A 22,160-nucleotide genomic window follows, 5' to 3' on the forward strand; every position below is an offset into this window, starting at 1 on the left:
TTAAAAGTCAACAGTCTTAGCCAAGCATGATAGCACACACCTGTAATCCCAGCACTCAGGAGACAGAGGCACGCGGATCTCGGTGAGTTCAAGGGCAGCCTGGTCTACAGATTGAGTTCCAAAACAGCCAAGGCTACACAGAGAAACCCCGTCTGGGGGTAGGGTGGGGGGCCAGTCAGAACGCTACATCAGAAAAGTCAGTCATGGACTGGGAAGGAGACGGCTAGGTAGAGGAAGTGCTTGCTGTGCACGTGTGAAGACCCGGATCCCAGCACCCACACAGAAGCTGGCATGGGGGCCTGCCTGCAACCCCAGCGCCCAGAAGGCAGAGACAGGAGGACCCCTGTAGGCAAGCAGGCTAGCTGGACAAGGCCAAGGGAGAGCTTTTCCTCAGTAAACGAAGTGCAGAGGAACGAAGGAAGACAAGGCTGCTGTCAACCTCTGGCCTCCAAAACACATGTGTACATGTGAGCAAACATGCCAGTTCTGAACATTAGACAGAAAGAAGGCATGTATTACAAGATTTATAAGGAAATAAAGTAAAGTTCATAGGAGGATACTCTATTCTCTGCACTAGAGAAAGTAACAGTCAACACATCATGAGAGGTCAGCAGCAGTGGCCAAAGCACCACCAACCAGCCTCTCTCACAAGTTACAAGGCTAAGACACTGGGAGCCTTGGAAGACTCAGCACTAAAGAAAGAAAACTAAGATTGTTTCTCCACTCTACCTATGGCTGCTTGTTTACTATTATGAAATCAACAGAACTCACTGGTCAACAGTTAATACAGCATATTGCAAACTTTTATTGAAATTCTTTAATTCTAGACTTGTAAGCACAGTTTCAAAATAAAAACTCTTCTTATCATTACTACTTTGATATGCAACATTTAGTAAAGTGTTCTACTTACCTAAATTTTGGCTTATTAACATCTTGATGCAAGAATAATCTCATCCAAAATTAAATCAAGCCTGAAACAAATACATGTAAAAACCACTGTTTAGTTTTTTTTATTTCATTTCAGGTAGAAAAAACTGTATCTATGATACACTATTTGAAATTAAAAAGTATAAATTTATTTTCTTCATAAACATCTAAAATTATTCGACAACTAGCATGATGATTTAAGTCTCACTAAGCTCCTAAGTACCTTCTCAAGGAAGCAATAATCTATCCCTGCAAGAAACTTAACAGTTTAGGGGCAGGAGAAATGGCTCAGTGACTCAGGTACAGGATGCTCTAAGGAGGACCAAGGTTCAGTTCCCAGCACCCATAAGGTAGCAATAACTGTAACTCCAGCACCTCTGGTGCCCTCTTCTGACCTCTGTGGGCACCGTACACATACATACATGTATATTCATGCTATAAAAACATTAAGAGAAACATAACTTGAAGTTCTTAAAAAATTTCTATGTAACTTACTTTCATCTATTTTAACAACATAACTAGAATAAGACTTGTCCTCAGACTCATCAATTTTAATAACATAACAAGGGTAGTACTAGTCCTCAGACTATGGGCAATTAGTTCTAAACTCCTACAAGGATATTAAAATCTGCATACGGTCAGATCCCTTTATAAAACAGCATAGTATTTGGGTGCAACCTGTGTGCGCTCTTCCTGTGCTGTAAAACTCACTGCTACAGCTCTTCCAAAACTGATACAATGTCAGTGCTGTGGACGCCAATTCAACATTTTATAGAGATGGACAGTGATAAAAGGACAAGGGTGCACATGCTTGGTACAAACACATTTTCCTCCAAATAGTTCTAGGACAGGGTTTGCTAAATTTATGGATGCAGAACCCAGATATGAGGAGAGCTGAGTATTTATTAATAAACATATTTCCAGAGCAGGTCAGTGTTTATCTAATATTGTGCCCATACCAAAACGACGGATACATTAATAGTATAATCAGTAACAACAATAACAGCTCACAGCAACTAAGTATACAAGCACCAACCAGTATGCTTCCTCAACTTAACAGGTAACACTTTTACTCTTAATAATCCACTAAAAATGGGTTTACCAAATCTGTTTCCACCAATTCTGAAAACTGAGTATTGTCTTACCCAAAATTCTATGATCTCCTCTCTCTACCTAATACTATTTTAAATTTAATATTCTCAATGGCGAGGGGGGCACCACCACACTTACTCCAATTCTTAACCAAGATTATTCTGTCCATTTTCAGACTTACCAGCTTCTAATTCTGCCCTTCCCAGAACTGAATCATCATTTTACACTGGTTATCCTAAACACATACCCCATTCCCAATTGGTCCATGCATAGCCCATCCTAAACGTCTCCAGTTCCCAGGATAGAACCCCAGCTCTCAGCTGTCAGGCTTTTCCACATGCTGACTCTCTGCCTCCACCTGCCTTCCTCTCCAACTCTGCCTCCACCTGCCTTCCTCTCAACTCTGCCAATGCCTTTTTATTTGGCAGCTGTATCAAACAGGGCTGTATCAATTATTCCACTGAACTGTGAAGTCTGTATGATTTTAAAGCAGTGAATGGCTTCCGTCTGCGTGTATGTTTTCTGACCTACAGTGTGAACAAACTGGAGACATAAACTCCCTTCAGTTTAGTACCTCAACTGGCTGGCAGTTTTTTGTTTTGTTTTGTTTTTATTAGGTTTTAGATTGGTTTGGTTTTCCAAAACAGGGTCTCTCTATGTAGCCCTGGCTGTCGTAAAACTCATCTGTAGATCAGGCTGACCTTAAACTCACAGAGATCCACTTGCCTCTTCATCCCAAGTGCTGGGACTAAAGGCGTGCACCATCATGCCTGACGGGCACAGTCTTACAACTGTAGCAATGCAGGCTGAGTAAGAGATTCGAATTTTGGAATCCCAAGATGTATTAGATATAAAACAACCAAGTAAAAGTCAGGCTAATGAGCTTAGTTCACATTTCCAAGAAATAAGAAAAACTTTACTTGCATTTCTGGATACATCAACACTAACCACATCTATTCACAGTGACAGCTGTCAATAATGAGCCCAGCGCCATCTTCTGTTGAGTCAGTCGAGTCGTGGAGGACCAGGGTTTAGGCACTAAGGGGTCCTATCCCTACAGAAAGTTTGTGAACCAGAAATCCTAACCTGGTGTTAGTATTCAGCAGGAAAGACTGGAGAAGCCAACACACACAGTCTGGGCACAAATGATGCCAGTACTTTAGAAAAGTGGGTCTGACTCTGCACCCAGGGACCACCTGGAGATGTCCTGCATAGACTATGCAGCTCAGCCACTGTCCTTCCTACTTTTGTAGGGTCTATACTGAGAGTCCTTCTGAGAAGGGGTGTATTTTCTGAGGTGATGCTGTTCTGGAAACCACACTGGGGGAAAAAAGAAACCACTTGTGCTTTCCTGCAACGTCTACATAAGAACACTCTGTAGAACTGCACACCATGACCTGTCACAAACAAAACGTAATAGTATTCAAAGTCCACATAAGTCTCCACATGGAGGCTAGCGCATAGCTCCACAGAAGTACCTGACAACACACACAGCTAAGGCACTGCCATCTACCTTATGGCATCCCATAGTAAGCCGCACTTCCTGTTGTGACTTGAGCATGTAGATTTGAAGATGTATGGCAGAGATAGCAACACATGTCTAGTTCCAGACGCACAGGGTCATGGGAATGACTTCCATATGCTGTGGTGTAGTTTGAAAACCACTCCGTTTGGGGTGGGGGAGGCGGCTGATGGACTCTCTGAGCCCTAAGTGAAAGTACACATGCCTGTGTAGGTAGGTAGGTAGGTAGGTAGGTAGGTAGGAAGGAAGGAAGGAAGGAAGGAAGGAAGGAAGGACGGACGGACGGACAGACGATAGGGAAGTGCGTGGCACAGAGATTTGACAATGCTGGCCTTGACAGCTGGGAGTATGGCCAGAGATGGACACTGAGAAGAGTCACCAAAAACACTGTCCCAAAGTAGACCTCTGACAAAGACTGCAGACCTCTTTTGCCTCTGCAACAACTAGGCAGTGAACACACACACACACACACACACACAGAACCTACAACTTCACTGATAGAGCAAGTACTCTGAGCTACATTCCCAGCTGGTTTGGGTTTTCTGTTGGTCCTACTCCCTCCTGCCCACCCCCAGCTTTTCAGACAAGAATCTCCAGAGTTCCTCAGGCTGGCGATAGACTCATGTTGAGCTCAGCCAGGCCTGGACCCCGCCATCTTGGCCCCCAGCCTCCTGAAAAAGCTGTAATGCAGACTCAGCCTCCACAACTGGCCATCTATTCTTCCCTCCAAATGTCCTATGAGGGAGCCCTGACCCCAGTGTGTGGGGAAGAGAATTTCAGGAGGCAAATAATGAGCGAGGGCCCTGAGGACGAGTCCGTAACTAGGACGATGAGTGTCCTTACAAGTAGAGACCCCACCGTGCACAAGAGGGAAAAGGCTCAGTAGGGAAACGCCCATACACTGATTGTCATCTTCCAGCTTCCATCACTGTGGGTGGGCATTTCATCATGGCAGTCGAAACAGATTGATAACATAAAAGGATACATATGGTCATACAATATGGTAAATTTGCTTAACTATACGTTAAAATCTTTTGTTGTTGTTGTTGTTGTTTGTTTGTTTGTCTTTTGAGACAGGGTTTCTCTGTGTAGCCTTGGCTGTCCTAGACTCGCTTTGTAGACCAGGCTGGCCTGGAATTCACAGTGATCCACCTGCCTCTGCCTCCCAAGTGCTGGGATTAAAGGCGTATACCACTACGCCTGGTATTAAATTTTGTCATATACATGTACCACAATAAAAAAAAGTAAAAGGTCTCAATACAAATGAAGTAACTCCTGCTATTGTTTTATCTTGTTCTGTTCAAAATCAAGAGATGGGCTAGAGAGCTGGTTCAGTGGTTAAGAGTGCTGTCTGCTCTGCCAGAGGTCCTGAGTTCAATTCCAGCAACCACATAGTGGCTCACAACCATCTCTAATGTGATCTGATGCCCTCTTCTGGCCTATAGGTGTACCTGTAGGCAAAGCACTATACACATAATAATGAATAAATAATTTTTTTTTACATCAGGAAAAAACAAACAAAAACCTTTCCAAATGCATCTGTTCACCCAAAATCACACCATTTTAGAATCACAGCATTTTAGAAACATTATGCTTTTAAACTTATTTTAGTTAACAAATAATAGTTGTACATATTACTGCCAGGCAGTGGTGGCACACACCTTTTATCCTAGCCCTTGAGAGGCAGAGGGAGGGAAATCTCTTGAGTCTGAGGCCAGCCTGGTCTACAGAGTGAGTTCAGGACAGCCAAGGCTATGCAGAGAAACTCTGTCTTGGAAAAAAACAAAAACTAAACAAAACAAACAGAAATCATACCTATAGCTGATAGAATAAATGTCATGTTTTGACTAGGTTTACACTGTCAGGTGGTTAAATTATACTAATAAATCACCACAGGCTTAGGTTTAGTGGTGAAATGGTTAATCTACTCTTAGAAATTCTAAAATACACACGGCACTACTCTCATTCCCCCATCAGTGTAACGCTCTCTGTCTCCCTCTGTCTCTCTCCCCCCCTTCTCTCCCCCTCTCCCCCCTCCCTCTCTCTCTGTCTCTCTCTCCCTCTCCCCCCTTCTCTCCCCCTCTCCCTCTCCCTCCCCCCCCCATGCTAACATGGTTTCATGCTCTTTAATCGACATTCAGTGTTTTCCCGCCCCACCTACACCCAGTCCACAGAATAGCCTATTCTACTCCGAGTGAGCTTCCTGAGGCTCCTCATACGCTGAGGTCACGTGGTGCTGTCTTCTCGGGGGCTCATTTCACTTAGCATGGAGTCCTGCACATGCGTCCACTGTCTCAGGTGGCACGGCTCACTGAGCACTAGTCCATCCTGTATGGACACATTTCCTTGCCTACTCAGCTGTATGCTGATGAGCAACTGGCTTTCATCCATACATCCAACTACTCTAATCAGCACTACAAGACGCTTGGGAGCACAGAGAGCTCTCTGCATATTTATTTCAACTCCTGTGGAAACACATGCAGAAGTGGGGCTGCTGGCTGTAGTGATAATTCTGTTCTCCATAAAGTCTCTGTCAAACCACACTGCCGCTGCTGTCCATAAGCATCCCTTGCCAAAACCAACACCAGTTACCTTGACCTGCTCCTACTGTTCTGAAAGGACCGTGTGAGGAGTCTGATGGCGGCACTTTCACGGTTACACCTGACCGGAAACAGAAGACCCCTACTGCAGCACTAGGGAAAGGATACAGCCGAGAGGCCAGCAAGAGCGGGCAACATGGCTACTTACCCCACTCAGCAGGGTTTGAGAAAGGACTCAAAACCGTCAAATACATCTTCCTAATACCCCACATTATAGTTTAATCAATAGAAAAATAAATTCCAACAGATCTTCTAAAGTAGCTAACCAATACTTCTCAAAAGTGTTAAGGTCATTACAAACATGCCACGAGGAGTTAACGGAAACATGACCACCAAATGTCAGGTGCTACACTGAACGGAAAAAGGAGTAATAGGAGAGAGAAAAAAAAAAAGTCCTGAAGAACAGGGGAGGGGCGAGAAAGGTCTTTAGTTAATAGTATGCGACAATATTGGTTCAGTAATTATAACAAAAGTGCCATAATAACATCTGATCTGAAAAGGGAAAATATGCTGAAGAAACAAATGTATTTTAGAAAATGGTATTTCAGGAAAGTATTCAGATGCTCAGATACACATAAGCTACAAAACAAGTGTCAAGAACTAAGAACAAAAGCATCTGTCTGACTTTAATATGATGACACTAAAGCCAACAGCCAAAGGGAAGCAGCAAATGTATCCATCTGTGGAAAGTAAGCAGTGCGTTGTAGTATTCTATGAAGGTACATCTGAGACAAGACCGAGATATGTATGTAGCCCAGGCTACCTCAAGTCATAGAATTTACAGGCATTTGCTGTACCATTGAACGAAAACCTCACTCTTAATCAATCAGTGCATCAAAATAGACATCACTGGGAAATTTAGAAATTAAGCCTCAAAAAACTAGAAAAAGAACTAAAGCTCAAACAAGTTAGAAAGAAGGACATCAAAAATATTATGACATAAATAAATGAAAAACAAATCCGTAAAACTGAGAACCAAGAAAAGATTCCACTAGAAACAGAAATAAAAGAGGGCGCTGGGAAGAAACTAGTGCTGGGAGACCATCGAAGACTGTTAGGAGCCGCAGTGACCAGCAGGCCGGAACCCAGAAGTGAACACACACAAAAACAGAACTACTTGGGACGACAGCGTGAAATTAACAGAACTTGCTGCTTTGCCACAGGACCCAAGTTCAATTCCTGGCACCCAGTCAGGGTGACTCACAACCTCCAACTCCAGCTCTAGGGGGTACAACGCCCTCTTCTGGACTGTATAGGCACCTATAATCACAAAATCACATACCCATGCATAGACACAGTATATATGCATAGTTAAAAATAAATCATACACACACACACACATACACACAACAAAACTTGGATCACAAAAAAAGTAAAATAGTTAATCCATAACTATTAAAAGAAGATTGGATGCTGTTGTGGCTTGGTGTGAAGTGTGTCCCAGGTGCTGGTGCTGAGCCTTGGTCCCCATCTAGTGACAGACTTTAAAGGCTGTGGAGCCCTTATTGTGTGGAGCCTACCTGTCAGAAACAGCTCAGGAGGGGTGGGCGGGCCTTTGAAAACTTATAGGTCCCTAGTTCCTGCAACAAACTGCACCTCCATGGACCGAGCCTACACTTAAAAACCCTCTAAAATCCTGCGCCATGGTAACGCTGCCTCCCTACAGCTGTGCATGGTAACCCTGCCTCCCTACAGCTGTCCATGGTAACCCTGCCTCCCCCTACAGCTGTCCATGGGAATGCTGCCTCCCCCTACAGCTGTCCATGGGAACGCTGCCTCCCCCTACAGCTGTCCATGGGAACGCTGCCTCCCCCTACAGCTGTCCATGGTAACCCTGCCTCCCTACAGCTGTCCATGGTAACCCTGCCTCCCTACAGCTGTCCATGGTAACCCTGCCTCCCTACAGCTGTCCATGGTAACCCTGCCTCCCTACAGCTGTCCATGGTAACCCTGCCTCCCTACAGCTGTCCATGGTAACGCTGCCTCCCTACAGCTGTCCATGGTAACCCTGCCTCCCTACAGCTGTCCATGGTAACCCTGCCTCCCTACAGCTGTCCATGGTAACCCTGCCTCCCTACAGCTGTCCATGGTAACGCTGCCTCCCTACAGCTGTCCATGGTAACCCTGCCTCCCTACAGCTGTCCATGGTAACCCTGCCTCCCTACAGCTGTCCATGGTAACCCTGCCTCCCTACAGCTGTCCATGGTAACCCTGCCTCCCTACAGCTGTCCATGGTAACCCTGCCTCCCTACAGCTGTGCATGGTAACCCTGCCTCCCTACAGCTGTCCATGGTAACCCTGCCTCCCTACAGCTGTCCATGGTAACCCTGCCTCCCTACAGCTGTCCATGGTAACCCTGCCTCCCTACAGCTGTCCATGGTAACCCTGCCTCCCTACAGCTGTCCATGGTAACCCTGCCTCCCTACAGCTGTCCATGGTAACCCTGCCTCCCTACAGCTGTCCATGGTAACGCTGCCTCCCTACAGCTGTCCATGGTAACCCTGCCTCCCTACAGCTGTCCATGGTAACCCTGCCTCCCTACAGTTGTTGTCAAGTGCTTTGGTCCACAGATGCAGTTATTAAGACTTTTCACTAAAGGCTAGAGAGATGGATCAGTGATTCAAAGCCCACAGGTAACACACACAAGAGTTAAAGACTAAAGAGTTTTAAGATCAGAAACAAAACTTCCTGTTTTTACCATTCCCATCCAACACAGCACCAGAAATTCCTATGTGCAATTAGGCAAATAATGAAAATCAGATAGAAAAGGGAAAGCTTTCTGTGTGGAGAGATGAGACTACATGAAGACTAAAGAGTCCAAAATAAGGTCCTGTTGCTACTAATTAACAAAGTGAGGAGTGTAGCAGAATACAAAATCAACGCATAAAAACAACCATTATTTATACACACAGTGATCAATAAAAAACTGAGAAAATAATTTCATCTAAAACAGCATCAAAAATATTTAAGAATCAACAAGAAAAGAAATTATACTATGAAAATCAGAATACTAATATTAAAGACATGATTAAACATATAAGGTTAAAATCACCTAAAGCAATCTACAATCAATGCAATCCCTGCCAAAAGTCTCATGACAGTTTCGTAGAAACAGAAACTGCCACCTGAACGCAGTCCAAGACCCCGAGAGCCACAGCAACCCTGAACAGAGCAATGAGCTTGCAAAGTTTCTGATTACAAAGCGTGGCCAAGACCAGTATTATGAACAGACTAGGGACGAAGTAGAGACAGACCTATGAAACCCAGTGAGCAAAGCAGCCCAGAGAGAAGCCCGTGTAACACAGAGCTGGGGGTTCCCACACAACAGGGAAAAACGTTTTTTCAAAAAATGATCCTGGTAAAACCCAATATCCACATGCAAAACAAAGACAGACAATTCACATCACATATAAAAATTAACTCAAAATGGATTAAAATCAAACATACAATGTAAAAACATGAAACTCTGAGAACAACACTAGATAAAAAGCTTCAGGTCACAGCTACGATTCCTTGATTCAACACCAAACGGCAAAAGAAGTCAACCCTGGCGGACAGGACTTCATCTAACTCACTGCCAACAGTAAGGTAGCAGGAGAACAGGGAGTTACAAACCACACAGAGAATTTACAACAACAAGTAACAAATGACTTAACTTTTTTAATGAGTAAAGGATTTGAAAAACTAATTCTCTAAAGACAAATAAAAAAGGCCACAAAAGATGTTCAGCATCACTTGTTACAGAGAATCACAGATCAAAACCATATTGAGATGTTACTGGTCAGTAGGATGGCTACTACAAAACAGAAACAGAAAGCAGCCATGTAAAAAGGTGTGGCCCAGCACTCGGGAGGCAGAGGCAGGCGGATCGCTGTGAGTTCGAGACCAGCCTGGTCTACAAAGTGAGTCCAGGCCAGCCAAGGCTACACAGAGAAACCCTGTCTCGAAAAACCAAAAAAAAAAAAAAAAAAAAAAGAAAAAGAAAAAGAAAAAAAGAAAAAAAGAAAAAAAAAGGTGTGGCCATTGTGGTCAACAATAGCAATACCGGCCAGGCACGGTGGTGCATGCCTGTGATCCCAGCGCTTGGGAAGTGATCTCTGTAAGTTCAAGGCCAGCCTGGTCTACAAAGCTAGTCCAGAATAGCCAAAGCTATACAGAGAAACCCTGTCTCGAAAAATAAAAAATAAAAAAAAGAAGCAATGCCTAAAAAATTAGTCATATATACTTATAATTTTAATAAAATTAGCATGTAATTAGCAAGTACATAGGTAAAAAAAATTCAAAGCAGAACTTCATGTATTTGTATAACGATATCTATAGTCACATTATCCACAATATTCATACTATGGAAGCAACTTAATGGTCCATTAATGGATAAATGAATAATGATTATATATTATTAGCCAGGCGTAGTAGTGCACGTCTTTAACCCCAGCACTCAGGAGGCAGAGGCAGGAGGATCGCCAGCCTGGTCTACAAAGCTACACAGAGAAACCTTGTCTCCAGAAAAAAATATATATATATTATTACATATAATAAAATAATGTAGAGTCTTCAAAGTTACATACACAAGTTGTATATAAGAACACGGGTGAGACTTGGGGGCGTCATGCTAACTGAAACATGACAATTAGAAGCGTTAATGCCCTATGACTCTGCTCCTGTGGAACAGCTAGTAAAAACCACAGTAACAGAAAGATGGCTCTCAAAATCCACGTGGAGAATGGACACACACACACAGAATCAGAACGTCAGTTCTCTAGTACTGAACAGTTGAAGAGCTCTGCTCCTGCGGTGACTAACCTCAGCGAACTGTGCCCAGGAACAGGCAGGGCGTGTTTGCCATAGTGTTCGCTCTACGCCCCTGGCGCTGGAGCCATGGCTCAGGAGTTAAGAAAGAGCGCTTGTCCTTGCAGAGGACCCAGGTTTGGTTCGCAGCACCAACATGGTGGCTCACAACCACATGTAAATTAAACACCCTCTTCTGCTCTCCTTGGGAGCCAAATACACACACAGTGCACAGACATCCATACAGACAAAATACTCACACACAGAATAAGTAAATCTTTAAGAAGAAAGCTGGGACAGAATACATGCAACACCCTTCTGCTGAACAACCCTGAGGGATCCCCCACCCCACCGCACCCCCAAAATAACAGCCCAACAGTCTTGAGGGGTGCCTAAAGGGAAACAAATGAGGCAGCTATGCAATGCCTGAGGAGACAGAGCCTCAGGCACAGAGCACAGACCCAGAGAACGTGGTCTCTGGCAAGGCCAAACACACAACTCAGGGCAAAGCATGGAAGAAATGAAGAGTCAGAGCAGCTGTGTCTAGCCACCAGCTAGCACGGTGCCTTGAGATGGTCAGACGAAACCTATCAAGCCTGACAGTCATCCCGAAAGAAGAGAAGACCGCCCTCGACTCAGAAAGAACCAGAAACCATACTTATTCCCACCAGACACAATAGAAAATATCGTAATTTATCTAACACTCAGTAAAAAGGGAATCCTGATTCAGGAGAAAAAGAAAGTAACACTAAATTGCAGGCTGTTTAAAAAACAGAATAAAAGGGGGAGTGAGAAAGAGAAGGGAAGAATTTCAGAGACTTACAGGGCACGTATCTTGGAGGGCACTCAGCACTCAGTTGGCACCAGGTATTAAGTCACCAACAGGTCAGACAATAGAGGAGGATGTGCCTAATGCTAATACACATCACTTCAGGTAAGACACTTGAACACCATGTATTTTAGAGACTTGCAGGGTCTAGAAATCAGCCCTCCATGAACATAAGTGTGTGCTTTATTGCCTCTTAGTACACTTTCAATAACAAAATAGCCCTATTACAAAATAGACAGAAGATTTGAAGTAGCTGTTACTTCACTCATGAATGACTAAGTGTATGAAAAGATACGTGTTATCCTTTGCCCCTAGCTAGTGAGACATCACTACACTACACACAGTAAGAGCAATCATACTGAGTGGTGGTGAAGTCAATGGCTCAATTTCAAAATACCTATGCTCTTTGAAAAGCTCCATGCAAAGGAACTCTGATTTTACTTAATAATGAAAGTTATTAAAAATCTGAACATGCAAACTATCCCATAAATGACAAAATGCAATCAGTGAGCTCCTGGACACAGGACAAGCACAACAGGAAAGGATTACTGTGACGGGACATAAGAATTATCCTGAAAGCAAAGGGCATGCTCCTTAGCATCATACAGTGATAACTTCATGGGTGTCTAAAGCTAGCAAATCTATTCAAGCTAAATTTTAAATGTATGATTTGACAGTTATTTCTCCAAACTTAAAACAGTCACAACAGGCCAAATTTTGATTTAAGGAAACTTCCAATTTCAAATAAGGAAGTTAAAATGGTAATAAATTAACTAAAAAGGATACTGTAATTGACAACCAAAAGGGTGAAATGCCAATGAGTTATCTCTCATAATTTGTGATACAACTAGGAGAGATTGTATTTCAGTGTATAAACAATGCTTCCAAAATCTAACATTTTATTAAATGAACATAGTGTAATCATCTGTGCTATTAAATGGACAACATAAAATTCCTGTTAAAGTGCAATAAAAATTAACCTACTTTTTAATAATTTATTTATTTTTAGAGCATTATTGGTGTTTTACCTGCATGTGTGTCTGTGTGAGGGTGTCAGGTACCCTGGAATTGGAGTTGCAGACAGTTTGAGCTATTGTGGGTGCTGGGATTTGAACCTGGGACCTCTAGAAGAGCATCCAGTGCTCACCGTGGCTGAGCCATCTCTCCAGCCCCAAGTAACCTACTTTTACAGCTGAATCAAAGCACAAGTCAGGAGCTGAAGAGAAAGCTCATCAATTAAGAAGACTGGGCTGGCCTCCCCAGAGACTCCGTTCCCCGGAACTGACCAGAACATCCCCTTTGAGGACTAGCTCTCCATGCTACTAGGAAGCACCAGGCAAGCTTCCAGAGGAGGCAGATAACAACAGCCACGACGCCTACGAACCATGTCACCAACCAGCAGGGTACAGTAACACTAAGGGCACAGTAAAGGCTCGCACATCTTGGCAATGACCAACAACTCTCTAATAGAACTTAAGACCCACTCAACAAGAGGGAAACATGCCTAGTAGTGGCACTAGCCAGCTACAGTGCTAGTGAACTCAGTTGCTCAGCTACAGTGCTAGTGAACTCAGTTGCTCAGCTACAGTGCTAGTGAACTCAGTTGCTCAGCCACAGTGCTAGTGAACTCAGTTGCTCAGTCACAGTGCTAGTGAACTCGGTTGCTCAGCCACAGTGCTAGTGAACTCGGTTACTCAGCCGCAGTGCTAGTGAACTCGGTTGCTCAGCCGCAGTGCTAGTGAACTCGGTTGCTCAGCTGCAGTGCTAGTGAACTCGGTTGCTCAGCCACAGTGCTAGTGAACTCGGTTACTCAGCCGCAGTGCTAGTGAACTCGGTTGCTCAGCTGCAGTGCTAGTGAACTCGGTTGCTCAGCTGCAGTGCTAGTAAACTCAGTTACTCAGCTACAGTGTTAGTGAACTCAGTTACTCAGCTGCAGTGCTAGTGAACTCAGTTACTCAGCCACAGTGCTAGTGAACTCAGTTACTCAGCTACAGTGCTAGTGAACTCAGTTACTACTCTGCTGCAGTGCTAGTGAACTCAGTTGCTCAGCTACAGTGCTAGTGAACTCAGTTGCTCAGCTACAGTGCTAGTGAACTCAGTTGCTCAGCCACAGTGCTAGTGAACTCAGTTGCTCAGTCACAGTGCTAGTGAACTCGGTTGCTCAGCCACAGTGCTAGTGAACTCGGTTACTCAGCCGCAGTGCTAGTGAACTCGGTTGCTCAGCCGCAGTGCTAGTGAACTCGGTTGCTCAGCTGCAGTGCTAGTGAACTCGGTTGCTCAGCCACAGTGCTAGTGAACTCGGTTACTCAGCCGCAGTGCTAGTGAACTCGGTTGCTCAGCTGCAGTGCTAGTGAACTCGGTTGCTCAGCTGCAGTGCTAGTAAACTCAGTTACTCAGCTACAGTGTTAGTGAACTCAGTTACTCAGCTGCAGTGCTAGTGAACTCAGTTACTCAGCCACAGTGCTAGTGAACTCAGTTACTCAGCTACAGTGCTAGTGAACTCAGTTACTACTCTGCTGCAGTGCTAGTGAACTCAGTTGCTCAGCTACAGTGCTAGTGAACTCAGTTGCTCAGCCACAGTGCTAGTGAACTCAGTTGCTCAGCCACAGTGCTAGTGAACTCGGTTGCTCAGCCGCAGTGCTAGTGAACTCGGTTACTCAGCCGCAGTGCTAGTGAACTCGGTTGCTCAGCCGCAGTGCTAGTGAACTCGGTTGCTCAGCCACAGTGCTAGTGAACTCGGTTACTCAGCCGCAGTGCTAGTGAACTCGGTTGCTCAGCTGCAGTGCTAGTGAACTCAGTTACTCAGCTACAGTGCTAGTGAACTCAGTTACTCAGCTGCAGTGCTAGTGAACTCAGTTACTCAGCCACAGTGCTAATGAACTCAGTTACTCAGCCACAGTGCTAGTGAACTCAGTTACTCAGCTACAGTGCTAGTGAACTCAGTTACTACTCTGCTGCAGTGCTAGTGAACTCAGTTACTCAGCTACAGTGCTAGTGAACTCAGTTACTACTCTGCTGCAGTGCTAGTGAACTCAGTTACTACTCTGCTGCAGTGCTAGTGAACTCAGTTACTACTCTGCTGCAGTGCTAGTGAACTGAGTTACTGGAGGGGAGTCTACAGTCCCTGACTTGTTAAGCCAGCATAACCACTAGCTATTTGTAACTCTTTCTCCTTACTCTCACAGGCAAGTGTGGTCCTTGCCCCTCATCACAGAAACTTGACTCTGCAACAGAGACCACTACAGAGATCACAACCACAGTATAGAGCTGTGGAGTCAGGACCTAGCAGACAAATCTACCGAACATCCTGTGCCTAAGGCCTAGGGAACACCTCAGAAGAGGGGACAGAAAAACTTTAAGGGCCAGAGGATCAGGGAGTTTACTGTGAGGTTCTGTCTACTGGTAACATCAGAAGCTACATCCGTAAGTCTCACCAGAATGTGAGCTGACCTAGGATGACAGGCACAGGCATGCCAAAGTGGACGGGGAAAGCCCAACTCTACAAAGAGAACGACAGGCAACTGAGGAAAGCTGGACAGGAGCTTTCCTCCTGAAGGAAAGCTGACCCGCCTGAAGAAAGCACACCATCGGTTGTCCAATGCCAAACGGTCAGCCCTGAGACACACAGACAAGCAGCAGCATACAGACTGAATAAATTGTATTTAGGAATATATGTGTGTATAATATGCAATAACAATTAGTGAAATAAGAAATCACGAATTACAACAGGGAAGGGTATACATAAGGGTTGGATGGGAGGAAAGGAAGGGAGAAATATAATTACAGTCTTAAAAATTAGGTTAAAAAAAAGACTGGCTGCTCTTCCAAAGGACCTGGGTTCTATTTCACTCACCCACCTACATGGCAACTCAGAGCCATTTGTTACTCTAGTCCTGGGAGGGGGGGCCAATGCCCTCTTGTGGCCCCCAAGGGTACTGCATGCAGAATACACAGACATACAGGCAAGCAAAACATGCATACACATACACATACAAATGAAATAAAGTAACAATATGACTACAAAACCCAGCCTGTATTGTGTACCACACAATCATCCATCAAGATGCTGTCAGTGAAGCCCACAAGAGGTGTCTTTTCTCCAACTGCAACAGTTCTTGAACTGACCTTGCAGTGTCACAGGACATACAGCAGAATCCTGCTGCTACCACGGAAACACTTGACTGAAATACGGCAGGATGTCTCAGCTGGCTCCCCTAACCCCAAAGAAGGTACAGCCAAGAAACTCCGTGAATCACAAGAGAAAAGCTAGTCAGAAGCCACAGAGCCAGTTGCCTTCCTGACCTGCTGCTAAATGCAGACTCATGAGCAAGCCTTGGCCAAAGCCAGAACCCTGCCAGGCTGGCTGACACACTCACTCTAACAGCACACACTTCAGTTTTCTCAGCCACCAAGTTCCTTCACAGTCATACCTGATCTAAGCCTCTTTATTGTCACATAGCCTCGATACAAGGATGACATGCAAACTGTAAAACTTTCCTATTTAAAAAAAGAACACACACTGCCAGATATAAGAAATCTGAATAGACCTACCAGAAAAAGGCTCAGCTGAGTTGTCTAGTGAAGTCTACATCTACTCCAAATGAAGAATTAGCATCACTTTTCAAACTTTCAAAGAACTAGAACATTCCCTAATCTCTCAGGAAATACTAGTCGCATAACAAAAGCAACTCCTAAGGGAATTCCAAATACCCCTGACAGACCTAAGTCACAACAGCTCACTCTACAAGCACCCCTAACTCAAAAACTGAAACCTAAAGCCTACTGGTAAATTCCACTTAAATATTCAGAACACAAAAAAACTCTAAAATATGCATAAGCTCTGGTTCCAGGGTCTCAAGAGAAGGCTCAGGAGATGGAAACACTTGCTGCTCTCCCAGAAGACCAAAGCTCAATCTCCAACATTCGTAGTGTGTGGCTCACAACTATCTCTAATTCCAGCTGTAGGAGTACCTAAGTGTGTGCACATACACTTAAAAAAAAAAAAAAAAAACTAAGTTCTGGTTATAAGCATTCTAGGGTTCTGTTTTCCCGTGGACCTCATCCTCCTCCCCGCTCCTGGGTCCTCTTCAAACGCTGCAGCCCTGGCTCTCCCTCCTCCTCCACTCCAGGCACCCTGTGCCCACGCAGCACGGGCTCATCCCTCCCAGTAACTCATCCAACCCAGCCTCTGTCACCTGAGGCACACTGCACCTCAAGTAAAAACTCTAGCCAGCTTTTGCCTTTTACACCTGCCCCACACTTAACAAGAGTGCAAAATGAGTAACTTAGAACTGTGCCTCAGAATTCTGAAAGACTATCCCATCATCAGTTATTTCCCAATGCCGACTCAGAGTCCTTTTTATGAGCATTAATGCCCTCCCCTTTATTTCTGGTGTCTAACACTTCAACATGGTCATGCTTTCAACACTATGTGAACACTCTGTAGGGCCATGTGTCTTCCTTGGGAGGGACGAAGCCTTGGCCATGCCAGGCAAGTGCTCTACCCCTGACCCGACCCCTCTGCGCCCAGCCCCTTTCTTTGTACTTTTGAGAATTGTCTTGCTATACTACCCAAGTTGAACTTGAACTACTGTATTTTCCAGCGTATAGACAACCCCCACCGACTTCAACTTTTCCAGTTAAAACAGTTTGGAATATACTTGCTTTGTAAGACTTCCAACATACACCCCGTGTCGCAGGCTCGGGCTGCAAACTCTGTTATGTTAACTGGGGAAGTTAAAGTTCGGGTCGTCTTATATACCGGAAAACACGCAGTTCCACGCCGCCGGCCTGCCATCTGCCACCCTGCTTCCTCAAACCCTCGTTATGTAAAACTCAACTCTTGCTCGATCACTTATTTGACTCATTTCCTTAGTCTGTAATTGTTTTTCCCATGTTGAACCTCCAAATGTGTTGAACTTATTTTTCCCACTATATCCCTTTTTACCCTTTATGAAAAGCCGTATCGTCTAAGCTTCTATTAACATTCTGAACTCCCAACTCTTCTATTAAACATTGAGTGTCCTGAACATTACAGCCTATTATTTCATATTCTAAATTTCTGTGGTTCATATTTTCTAAATGCTGCCTTTTTATAGTTTTCCAAAGACATTGTTAACCCTCTATGGTTTTCTTACAGTGTTTCTACTTCCTCCTCTGTCATTTTGGGCTTATTCTCAAACATTTGGTGCATGGTACTTTTTAAAAAGTTGCTTAGAAGGCTGGCGCGACAGCTCAGCACTGGCTGCTCTTCCAGAGGTCCTGAGTGCAATTCTGGACAACCACATGGTGGCTCACAGCCATCTATACTGGGATCTGATGCCTTCTTCTGTACATGCAAGTAGAACACTCATACACACAAATCTTTTTTTTTTTTTGAAGTTGCTTAGAAAGGGGTAGGTGTCACTACCATCAAGTTGAGTCATTTACATGAGTCTTCTGTTATCAACTGAGTTTGTTTTTCTTTTCTCACGTCAGTTTGCTGTGAAAGTATCAATTTTCCAGTCTTGCACCTGGAAGTTTAGGTCCACAACCCCGCAGCCTACTTGTTCTTGTCTACCCAGATCTCCCAGCTCAGCGTTAAGAAAAGAAATGTGAAGCTAAGAAATGCCATGATTTACAGATTCTTACCAAACGCAGAAGCCACCGATTCACGACCAATTGTAGGCCCTTCACTGAGTGTTAGCAGATTTTCCTGCAAAGTCACTACTTGTTGCCAGGTTTGACTTTAGTCTCACTCTCTTCATCCTCTATTTCAATTATAGGGGGAAGTTGATAATAAATGGCTCTTTAATCTACCATGCTCAAATAAAGGCTAATCTTACATTTCAAGTTCGAGCAAGGCAAAGAGGCATGTCTCAGTAGTTACTCTAGTTACTGTATTAGAGTAAAACAACATGACCTATAGATTTTTTCTCTTGTATAAAAATTTAACCCCTCAGTTGGGAGTGGTAGCGCACGCCTGTGATCCCAGCACTCAGGGAGGCAGAAGCAGGCGGATCCCTGTGAATTAGATGCCAGTCTGGTCTATACAGCTAGTTCAAGACAGCTAAGGCTACACAGAGAAACCTTGTCTCAGAAAAAAAAAATTAAACCCTCTTTGAGGCTAACACAAGACCTTCTTTAAAAGATTTATATGCAGGAGCACAAGTGCTCACAACCCATGGGTCATCACTCCAGCCTCCAATGTACAACTTTCTTTACCCCAATAAACAACTTTTAAAAACATCTAATTTTAATAAAACAAAGAATTGCAGGAATTTGAGAAAATATGTACTCTCCTGGAAACGTTAGGAAGTTTATTAAATAAAACGGTCTAGTCTTTAGTTATGGTTTATTTGATATATAAAATTCTAAAAGGTGGGCTGGAGAGATAGCTCAGAGGTTAGAAGCGCCACCTGCTCTTCCTAAAGGTCCTGAGTTCAATTCCCAGCAACGGATGGTGGCTCACAACCATCTGTCATGAGATCTGGTGCCCTCTTCTCGTGTGCAGGTGTACATGGAGGCAGAGCACTGTATAATAATAATAATAAATAAATAAATCTTTTTTTAAAAATTCTAAAAGGTGAATTAAAATGCAAAACTAGGGTTATCAACTATTTTGAGAAAGGCTATTGCATATGTCTCAAAGCTATTTTTTTTAAAGATTTATTTATTTATTACATACAGTGTTCAGCCTGCATGTACACCTGCACTCCAGAAGAGGGCACCAGATCTCATTATAGATGGTTGTGAGCCACCATGTGGTTGCTGGGAATTGAACTCAGGACCTCTGGAAGAGCAGGCAGTGCTCTTAACCTCTGAGCCATCTCTCCAGCCCCTCAAAGTTAAGCCTAATACTGGGACTTATACACTAAACTTTTTAATGAAACAATTCCTTTTCCACTCAATCATTTTAGCATAGAAGTGTGATTTGTTTGCTTTAATGTTTTAGGTTTTGTTTTTGTTTTTTACCATTTTTTGTTTTTATCATTTGTTTAAAAAAACACAGCAAGGCCAGGCAGAGTGACACAAGCCTTTAATTCCAGCTCAGGAGGCAGGTGAATCTACTTGAGTTTGCAGCCAGGCCAGGCTAGTTTATACAGAGTGAGATCCTGTCTTGAAACAAACAAACAAACAAAAACAAACAGCACATTTTTAATGACTAAGGAGCAGAAATCAATTCTGATTAAGTCTCAGGTAATAGTGAAAGGAAAACTGGTGAATGAGGCCTGGAAGACAAGACAGCCAGGGGGCAGCAGACAGACCGCCCACCCACACGGCCACCCAGGGGACAGCAGACAGACCGCCCACCCACACGGCCACCCAGGGGACAGCAGACAGACCGCCCACCCACACAGCCACCCAGGGGACAGCAGACAGACCGCCCACCCACACGGCCACCCAGGGGACAGCAGACAGACCGCCCACCCACACGGCCACCCAGGGGACAGCAGACAGACCGCCCACCCACACAGCCACCCAGGGGACAGCAGACAGACCGCCCACCCACACGGCCACCCAGGGGACAGCAGACAGACCGCCCACCCACACGGCCACCCAGGGGACAGCAGACAGACCGCCCACCCACACGGCCACCCAGGGGACAGCAGACAGACCGCCTACCCACACGGCCACCCAGGGGACAGCAGACAGACCGCCCACCCACACAGCCACCCAGGGGACAGCAGACAGACCGCCCACCCACACAGCCACCCAGGGGACAGCAGACAGACCGCCCACCCACACAGCCACCCAGGGGACAGCAGACAGACCGCCCACCCACACAGCCACCCAGGGGACAGCAGACAGACCGCCTACCCACACGGCCACCCAGGGGACAGCAGACAGACCGCCCACCCACACAGCCACCCAGGGGACAGCAGACAGACCGCCTACCCACACAGCCACCCAGGGGACAGCAGACAGACCGCCCACCCACACAGCCACCCAGGGGACAGCAGACAGACCGCCCACCCACACAGCCACCCAGGGGGCAGCAGACAGACCGCCCACCCACACAGCCACCCAGGGGACAGCAGACAGACCGCCCACCCACACAGCCACCCAGGGGACAGCAGACAGACCGCCCACCCACACAGCCACGCAGGGGACAGCAGACAGACCGCCCACCCACACGGCCACCCAGGGGACAGCAGACAGACCGCCCACCCACACAGCCACCCAGGGGACAGCAGACAGACCGCCCACCCACACAGCCACCCAGGGGGCAGCAGACAGACCGCCCACCCACACAGCCACCCAGGGGACAGCAGACAGACCGCCCACCCACACAGCCACCCAGGGGACAGCAGACAGACCGCCCACCCACACAGCCACGCAGGGGACAGCAGACAGACCGCCCACCCACACGGCCACCCAGGGGACAGCAGACAGACCGCCCACCCACACAGCCACGCAGGGGACAGCAGACAGACCGCCCACCCACACAGCCACCCAGGGGACAGCAGACAGACCGCCCACCCACGCCTACCCACACAGCCACCCAGGGGACAGCAGACAGACCGCCCACCCACACGGCCACCCAGGGGGCAGCAGACAGACCGCCCACCCACACAGCCACCCAGGGGACAGCAGACAGACCGCCCACCCACACGGCCACCCAGGGGACAGCAGACAGACCGCCCACCCACACGGCCACCCAGGGGACAGCAGACAGACCGCCCACCCACACGGCCACCCAGGGGACAGCAGACAGACCGCCCACCCACACGGCCACCCAGGGGACAGCAGACAGACCGCCCACCCACACGGCCACCCAGGGGACAGCAGACAGACCGCCCACCCACACGGCCACCCAGGGGACAGCAGACAGACCGCCCACCCACACGGCCACCCAGGGGACAGCAGACAGACCGCCCACCCACACGGCCACCCAGGGGACAGCAGACAGACCGCCCACCCACACGGCCACCCAGGGGACAGCAGACAGACCGCCCACCCACACGGCCACCCAGGGGACAGCAGACAGACCGCCCACCCACACGGCCACCCAGGGGACAGCAGACAGACCGCCCACCCACACGGCCACCCAGGGGACAGCAGACAGACCGCCCACCCACACGGCCACCCAGGGGACAGCAGACAGACCGCCCACCCACACGGCCACCCAGGGGACAGCAGACAGACCGCCCACCCACACGGCCACCCAGGGGACAGCAGACAGACCGCCCACCCACACGGCCACCCAGGGGACAGCAGACAGACCGCCCACCCACACGGCCACCCAGGGGACAGCAGACAGACCGCCCACCCACACGGCCACCCAGGGGACAGCAGACAGACCGCCCACCCACACGGCCACCCAGGGGACAGCAGACAGACCGCCCACCCACACGGCCACCCAGGGGACAGCAGACAGACCGCCCACCCACACGGCCACCCAGGGGACAGCAGACAGACC

General features: G+C 46.6%; 1 protein-coding gene across 14 annotated transcripts in view; it reads right to left on the reverse strand.

The window, feature by feature from the left end:
* ZNF644 (zinc finger protein 644) overlaps positions 1-22,160 on the reverse strand; it is an 88,853-nt gene that overhangs the window by 47,061 nt on the left and 19,632 nt on the right. For 10 of the 14 annotated variants that reach the window (XM_084759799.1, XM_084759803.1, XM_084759796.1 and 7 more), the window contains exon 2: positions 911-971. The exons of the other annotated variants lie outside the window; for them this stretch is intronic. In XM_084759799.1, the coding sequence (XP_084615925.1) occupies positions 911-954 (44 nt within the window). In that variant the 5' untranslated portion in view covers positions 955-971. The remainder of the gene's footprint in view (positions 1-910; positions 972-22,160) is intronic. 14 annotated transcript variants of the gene reach the window in all.

This window comes from Acomys minous, assembly GCF_964271855.1.
Source record: "Acomys minous genome assembly, chromosome: 15".
Lineage (NCBI taxonomy): Eukaryota > Metazoa > Chordata > Mammalia > Rodentia > Muridae > Acomys > Acomys minous.